The sequence below is a fragment of the Microcaecilia unicolor genome, chromosome 6 (genome assembly GCF_901765095.1).
Source record: "Microcaecilia unicolor chromosome 6, aMicUni1.1, whole genome shotgun sequence".
Taxonomy (NCBI): domain Eukaryota; kingdom Metazoa; phylum Chordata; class Amphibia; order Gymnophiona; family Siphonopidae; genus Microcaecilia; species Microcaecilia unicolor.
In genome coordinates this window covers 83,626,708-83,635,364 of record NC_044036.1, presented here as the reverse complement: position 1 = coordinate 83,635,364, position 8,657 = coordinate 83,626,708, and the positions used below count along the sequence as shown (strand labels likewise).

Here is an 8,657-nt window from a genome sequence, read left to right as displayed (position 1 = left end):
ATAGAATACTAGCCCAAGGTATCTGAGCATGTAACTTTAGACACGAGCATTTACCATCAAAAGGTTGGTGTAAATGCTCACACCTAAATACCATCAGTTACACATGTAAGTGACAATACTATGTAAACTTGTGGGTAAATGTTATACATGGCATCTTTAAAAATCGACACTGTAAAACCATACAGTTAGCATAATTCTATAAACTACGCCTAAAGTTAGGTGTAGTTTACAGAATACGCTCACATGCAGTTCTTGTGCCTAAAATATAGGTGCACCCATTTAGGCCACAAAAAACTAAGCCTAAATACTTGTGACTAAGTTAGGCACAGATTGGGTGTATTCCATAACAGTGAGCTTAATTTTTTAAAACACAACCCTTCCATTCCATGCCCAGTGCCAAGCCCCCTTTTCAACTGCACGCATTAGAATTTATACACACTGTGTTGTAGAATATGCCTAGAAAGTTGTGTAAATTATAATTAAAGCTAATTAGTGCTGCTAATTGGTTGGTAAGTACCAATTATCGGCACTGATTGGCTTGTTAATTAAGTTTTGCACGCAATTTGGCCACACTAGATGCAAAATTGAGCACCCAAGTTTATAGAATTAGGGGGATTATGTATGTGCATTTACTGTAGGATGTAATTATCCAAACTGTGATTATCTGGATGTCCAGTTATCAGGATGTTTCGGTTCTTTAGCTTTTTAAAATTTTTTATTGTAATCTCTTTATTATAGCCATCACATTATGCTTGATATACAGTAAAAATAAAATGTATAACATCACAAATAGTTGGTATTTTTCCCATTTATTATTGAAAACAAAAATAATTCTCAACATGTAATGCTCAAAGTATGTGCTGTTTTCAAAAAGGAATGTACATCCGGATTTTCCATTTTCCTGCCTGCTCTCTGCCAACATTAGTCTGTATAATCGTAGTCCTACTGTATTACATACATTCATGCACACATGAAACAAAGTTTAATATTAAAATTATGATGTCCAATTATGCATTTTTACAGAATTGTTCTGGAAGTGACTGGTTTTTGGATGACCATGTTTAATGATCAAAATTAGGCCTGAAAATAAAGTGCTGTCTCCCCCACAGTTGAAGCCTTGGTTTGGGTCCCTACTACTTTTGCACTGGCCCTGGTTTGAGAACCACACTCTCTGAGTTTGTCTGATATTATTGAAACTCCAGTCAAGGGACAGGTTTTGTAACCGAGACACAGGGAGGAGAATATTCTTGACAGTAAGGGAGTTCCACCTGCAGCCACTATAATAGTTGACTGACCACTGAAATAAAGAACACTGAAACTGGTCAGGATATTGTCTTGATAATCAGATCCACAAACATAAATATAATACGTATTCCTGTATGAGAGATCTAATAGCCATATTGATCCTGTTTGACAAGCCTTCTGTAGTGAAGAGTTTTTGGAAGGATATTGTCCTGCATCATCATTGAAGTTGCTCTAATGAAGAGATCACCCTGCAAAGAGTTCATTTTCTTGTATGGCAGCCATCTTGCTGATACTCTCCATCAGCAGATGAACATTCTAACTTTGTATAATGTAATGTGCATGTACTGAGTGGATTATTTTTTTTGACCAATTGGAATTCATTTATTTTTTCTGTCTCTTTTATCTTCATTTACAAATTGCTTTGTAATTTGCACTGTCTGCACAGCTGTTTCTTTAGGAAGAATTCTTTTTCTTTCCTCCTTTAACTCCTCTGGCATTTTGAGATGTCGCACAATATTCTTTGGTTTTGAGTATGATTGCTGCTGTTGTCCATAACTGGGTGCAAACATGGTGAGAAAAGGGACTGGTGACCCCAATGCAATCACTGGTATCAGTCCACTGTTAACACCTTGAGAGTATTGCTGGGGAAAGTTGATATCCATATTGTGATGGGGGACAATTTTGTAGGGTTCCTGGACTGGATAACTTGTCGAGGAAGATACATCTACAAAATAAGGTGCAATTCCTGTTATGGTCTGAATTTGTTGCACATTGTATCTGTCAGCTAACGCTCTTGCAGGCATAATTGGCTGGTACAGGCTTGCTGCTGGAACACTTTTGACAAAGCTGTAGAGAAGGGCTTGCCAGAAGCCGCCGCTGAGAGGGTTTAAAGTCACTCGAGGCCACAAGCTAGCAAGGCTCCGCAAAGCCTCCCGGTTCCAGGGAGCAGTGGGAAATTCATGTGTTGTATGATAGAGCTGAGAGAAGTAGATGTCAAGCCTGATGCTCGGGTACCTTCCTAAGAAATCATACATTTTGCTTATGCAACAGTGGCCTGACTCATTGCAAGGACTGTAGTTCGAATAAAGCGTAAGATAACCAATGTTTTCATAATGGCATACCAATGAGTCCAGATAGCCCCCTGTCTCAAATAGAATTGACTCTGGGTGGAGATCGAACACAATACAGTTTGTAGCACGGCCCTTTTGAACTGGTGTTCCTGAGAAAGTCTTCAGTTCATAAAACAGTAGGTGCTGCTTAGGAACCAGTATTGGGCCATAAGGGAATCCAAAAGTTCTGTAAAATTCTGCATAGGAGATGCGTGCCCCTTCATCTGTCTGTATGTGATAGGGACACCTTGAACAGCCTTGGTTGGGTGTCAGCCAGTAATAAGGTTTCACCACAGTTCCCTGTGGTGCCAAATATTCTTGATATATGTTTTCCATTTATACTTCCAGAAGGGCCAACATATGCAGTCCTTTATGTTTTAAACAAAATCCTAGAGGAAAAAACATAGAGAATATACAATGTCTTATATACAGCTAGATGCTACAGATTACAGGAACAAGAGTATTTTATTTGTCCTTCCTCATTTTTTAAAACCACCTGAACTGGTGTTGATTTTGGATTTAGCAAAATAGTTCTGTTTTTTTTTTTGTTTTTTTTTTGGGGGGGGGGGGGGGGGTGACTGCTTGTGCACAGCATATAAATTAGGGATTGTGCATTTCTAACTGATAGGGCAATTATATTGACATTTTGTATCCTTTCCCATTCAAAATCACACACACACACACACACTCAGGTTTTGTTAGTACATGCTAAATCGTTTTGGTGCACCCCAAATTAATTAGCACATGCTAAAATGCAGAAAAAAAAAAGTGGTAAATGAAGACTGAAAACAAAAGCATATATATGTTTCTCTTCCACGCCCTTCGTGGGAATTGGAGTTGCAGTTAAGCTTGCTAATGTTTGGATGAGCTGTACCTCTGGGCTTCTTGCAAGTATTTTCTCTTGCATAATTTCTACTGTTTTCCTTTTGCCATTGCAAATCAACCCCACTTTGATGAAAAGAAGAGGGCATTAAACAAATGGCTAGCAGGCATTCATATATGGTTTCTAGGGGTTGCAGGAATATAAAAGGAAAGTATGAGCTCCTTGATATCATCCAAATGACTTCATGGAATTGAGATATATCAATTCCATATATTTTTTTTAATTAATGTTCAGACAGTAGCAGTGCTGTTAATGCATTGGTTCTTGCCTAATTCTCAAGACAGCCAACCACTTCAGTTTTTAAGATATCCCTAATGAATAGGCAAGTCAAACATTCCACAACTCGTTAACTTTGATAATATTCTCCATCTTTACTGAAATATTTATTCAAAAACCACTTTCATGTGGGAATACTTCCTATTTATGCTACCTAGACACAAATAAATCTACCTACAATATACATCAAACATACAACCATTCATATTTCAATGGAGCTACTTGTCACCACTCTATTCATTCGAAATACAAATGCAGATGCAGTACAAAATGACCTTCCTAAACAAAGCAAATGTCCTGAAACAGTCCATAAGAGAGTAACGCTTGTTAAACAAAGCGGCACTTCTTGTCTTTTGAAGGATAATAAAGCATATGTAATCCAAAAAGTCTTATCCTTTAGCGGTGCAAACTTGTGGGCTCCTTATTTTCCTGTCGGCTGCATGGACGATTAAAAGGACAAAGGAGAGCCTCACAGTTCAAAATTCTGTAACGCATTTACACAGCGTCTTTCTTAGCATAAGCCTCTTCAAGCCTGACGCGTTTTGCACTAGGCGTCTTCAGGGGCTCCAGTTTATCTAGAAGCTCTCTTATCTCTCGGCAATCGCCAAGATGGCTCCCTCCATGGGATGCCGGAAGTGACGTCAACCAGGCAGAATTACCGCAAAGAGGACTATTTCAGGACATTTGCTTTGTTTAGGCACGGACAGGAGAAGCTGTAAATACCTGTAAATATAACATTAAGTATCCTGTAAATATAATTTGGGGAAGAAGTGGAAAAGGGAGTTCCTCTTTGGGGATAACAACAAGGAATAAGTTGGACTGATAACTTGCCAGTTGCTGTTTGCCTATTGCAAGAGTTTAAATAAAGAGTTTGCATTTGTTTGAGACTTTTTGAGTACTGCCTGGTTTGTGGGAGAGCTGGGGGAACTGATCATCTCCAGAGGGTAAAGCATATTATCTCAGACCCCTGGATCGCTATTTGAGACCATAGACCTACTCCCAAGCCCAGCTGCATGTGTGCTGGAACTGGTGAGTGAGGGGAGATTGGACCTGAATGTGAAACTGAACTGAAGATCTTTTTTGTGGCCTGAGGCCGGAGCTAGCATACGGGTGAGACCTGGGTTGCATTAATATTAAACCATACCATCTGGTGATCACTGGATGCCAGATGATCACCTACTATAACATCAGAAACTGTCCCTATTAGTAAGCACTAAGTCCAGTATGGCCCCATCCCACGTGGGTTCCATTACCAACTGCTGGAATAGTTCCTTCTATAGAGAATCCAAGACCCCCCCCCCCTGCTTCTAAAGGACAATGCAATAGGGATACCCCTATCAACATCTGGCATATTAAAATCACCTATTAGTAGTATTTCCCAGGAGGGGTGATTTCCGTTTGGTTTAGCACCTCAATCATTTAAAAAGGTTAGCTCCTATATACACAAGAAGTGCTGCTTTCCTCCTACCAGTAGCAAGAAAAGAGGCAGTGAGGGTAAGGTTACCATATTTCTGGTGGGTAAATCTGGGAATACTTATTCTCTGTGGTGAGCAGTTGCTCAGGCAATGGACAGATAAGTGACTTGCCCAAGAATCAGGAGATTTGAATCCTGGTTTCACTGGTTCTCAACCCACTAATCTATCCATTAGGTTATTCCTTTACTCCTTCCAGTGGCGTACCAAGGGGGGGGGGCGGTCCGCCCCAGGTACACGCCGCTGGAGGGGTGTTGCGCGCCTGTCCGCTACGTTCGTTCTGTGCTCCCTCTGCCCCGGAACAGGTTACTTCCTGTTCCCGGGCAGAGGGAGCATGGAAACGAATGAAGCGGACAGGTGTGCGGCGCCCCCCCCCCCCCAGCGGCATGCACCCGGGGGGTTCTTTCACCGGGGTATGGCCTTTCGCCGGGGGGGGGGGGGTGTCATGCTGCACCCAGGGGGGGGCGGGGCGCATCGGCGATCCGCCCCCCCCGGGTGTCAGCCCCTCTAGGAACGCCACTGACTCCTTCACACTTATGCCTAGCCCAGACCTCCAATCTGTCATCACCAAGAACTTTCCCAAGGTTCCCCAGTGCCATGGCACTCTAAAGGAGAAAAAGACCCTAGGATAGAGCTTCCAAATTATCCTGTTCCAGGAGGGAGACTTAAAAAAAATTTAACTTACATTCCAAAGCATTGTGGTATTTGTAGTCCCTGATTCTACCTACTGAAGTCATGCTGCAGATCATATATTGCAGTAGAACATGACTTTGAGAAACCCAAGACTGATCTAAAATCCCCCTCCTGAAAATGGGGAACTTGGCAGTTGTATAAGCAACATCCATGTTTTCCAACAATTTGTACTTAGCTGCTTTGAGAAGCTGTATCTTTTTTGGACACTTGAATTCATATTTTCCTTCTTTGGTCTCTTGAAATCTAACAGCTGCCTTTGCATATTTTTGTACTGCTGAAACTTCTCCTTGGAACTGCAACATATGCTGCTCATTTTAGGAAGAATTCCAATAGCCAGAGAGTCTGAAGCACTTAAGTGTGGCTCTTTCCTCTTTTAGAGTGTGCCCTATACAAGGAGGTCTTCTCTGTATGTTTATGTAAAAGGCTGTTGAGCAAAGCTGACTTTGGTGCCACACTCCATACGGTTATTATAACTATATATAGTTATGAACTAGCTGCAGTAGCCCCGAGGAACTTGTGTTGTAGAATAATGAAGCCATAAAATTTGGTAATTTTAAAACAGAACTGACCCAATTAATAAAAAACAAACAAACAAACAAACCCTGTGTATCTTGAGAATGCAAATAGGACAGTTAAAAACACAGTGGTGCATATTATTTAAAACATATCCCAGGAACTGCAGTGCAAAATTCATGTGGCATAAGTTGTTTAAAAATGTGGAAACAGTAATGTTTGCAGTTAGCACAGATCCCTCCTATGGGGCCCTTTTACTAAAGGCTTGCTACACGGCTACCCAGAACTACCGCAGGCCCAACACGGGTGCCGGCAGTAGTTTCACCCCCAGTGTGCGCTATTTCCGATGCTAGCGGTTACTGCCAGATTAGTGCAGGAGCCCTTACTGCCACCTCAATGGGTGGCTGAAAGTGCTCCCCCTGAAATGGCAATGCTGCAAATGCGAACTTAACGCAGGGTCATTTCTTTTTTAAGCCTTTTAACCCACTGCGGTAAAAGGGGCCCTGACGATGCCGCTAGTGCAGGGCCCCTTTTACTGCAGCCCAGCCTCTTGTGATTCCATAGCAGAGATCTCTCTTTATTCCATGCCTTGTACAAAGCTGCCAAGTTACCCAGTTCTAGGAGTGAGACTTTTTGGCCAGTCCTGGTTTTGAACTTACACCCTACAGTAGTGTGGGATTTATAGTTCCTGATTCTACCATTGCAATCAATTCTGAAGGTCCTATAATGCACCAGAATAGGCTTCTCAGAAAGACAGGACTGGCTCAAAATCTCCTTCTTGTAACTTGGCAGCTCAGTGTATTATCAGCATGCCCTATGAAAGGTATTTATAAGCCTACTTGCCAACAGTTGCCATTGTATATCTTTTGTCCCCAGGTCTAGAAGATAGAAACACAATCCTCTCAAGTAATGCACATTAGGAAGAGAAATTTTGAAGGGGCCTTATTCCTTTTTAGGACTTGGCATATTCAAAACTAAACTAAATTCTTTTTTGTTGTTGGTCTATTCACATACGCTGCCTTTCTCTGATTCATCCCTTCCTTTTTCACCCTCCACTGCCTCTTTTTTTCCTTCCATTGCTTTCAATCCATTTAAGCACATGGTAAGATCAGAGTTCTGCTACTTTACTGCAATGATTTACTAAGGGGCCCTTTTACTGAGCAGCGGGCTTACCGTGTGCCAATCTGGAGCTACCACTGGTCTAACACGGGCTCTGGCAGTAGTTCCACCCTCAGCATGTGGCATTTCTGGTGCTAGCGTAAATATTCAAAAAATATTTCTGCAGGGGGTTACCATGCTACCTGGTTACTACCGGGTTAGCACGGGTTCCCTTACTGCCACCTCAATGGGTGGTGGTACGTGCTCCCCCCTCCGCATGGCCACATGGTAAGAGCAATCCATACCACATGGCCATGTCTTTTTTTGGTCTTTTTACTTGCTGTGGTAAAAACAGCCCCTGCTGCTAGTGCAGGGCCCTATATTACTGCACCTTAGTAAAAGGGCCCCTATATCTCCACCAACCAAGTTTAAATACCACCACTCCTGCTGCCAACTGCACCATCACATTTCACCTCGTAGAACTTCTGGACAACAAAATCTGTTCTCCTTTCCCTCTTCTCAAGTGCAAATAGAAAACCGACACAAGCTACAGCATAGAATTAGCTTCATCCTCTACAAAATCTGCAAACCCACAATGAAAAAGAAAACCCACACAATTACCGTCACTAATGTTTCCTGGACCAGTTGATAAGCTTCTGTGCATTGCTTTGCCACTTCTTCATGTTGGTCTGCTAGACACTTTTAAATACAAATGCTTTCTGCACACTACAAACTCATTCAAGGTCAATCATCCTCTTCTGTATGATCTGGGGTAGAAAAGAATTACACAGAGGAGTGGCAAACTTGTAGAGGCAGACAGGCTGGGTCAAAGGCAGCTCCATGGCAATAGTTGAAAAACAAACGCTAGGATACACTAATACAAACAAGCCATTCAGTGCTCTGTGCACTTCAAACACTACCTATTGCTTAATACTTGTATAGATCATATTGGAACGGACAGGCAGATTCTCTGACCTTTCTGTATGCAGAAAATAACCTCTGGTGGTTCCCAAACCTGGTCCTGGAGGCACCACAGCCAGTCAGGTTTTCAGGATATCCACAACAAATATTCATGAGTGGAGGCAGTGCATGCAAATCTCTCTCATGAATATTCATTATGGATATCCTGAAAGCCTGACTGTCTGGGGTGCTTCTAGGACCAGGTTTGGGAACCACTAGGGCTTTATGCATGAACTGCTTCCAAAGGGTGCCACTATGGTACTACACTTCTGCTCCTCTTGTGGCTCTGTAATCTTTGGGTTCTCCGACACCCTTCCCCCCAGTCCTCACACTTTGGGATCTGTTGTCTGGTGTTGCCTATGAGGCTTAAACAAGTCACTGTAGTTTAAAAGAGATGGTGCCATTCTT

General features: G+C 42.2%; 1 protein-coding gene across 1 annotated transcript; it reads right to left on the bottom strand.

Annotated features, from left to right (window-relative positions):
- Positions 1-494: 494 nt before the first annotated feature.
- Positions 495-8,174, bottom strand: APOBEC4 (apolipoprotein B mRNA editing enzyme catalytic polypeptide like 4). Its single transcript, XM_030206523.1, has 2 exons — positions 7,911-8,174; positions 495-2,743 (listed from the first exon to the last, which is right to left on the bottom strand). Exon 2 carries the CDS (start codon positions 2,688-2,690, stop codon positions 1,623-1,625), a length of 1,068 nt encoding a protein of 355 aa, XP_030062383.1. The 5' UTR covers positions 2,691-2,743; positions 7,911-8,174; the 3' UTR covers positions 495-1,622.
- Positions 8,175-8,657: the final 483 nt, after the last annotated feature.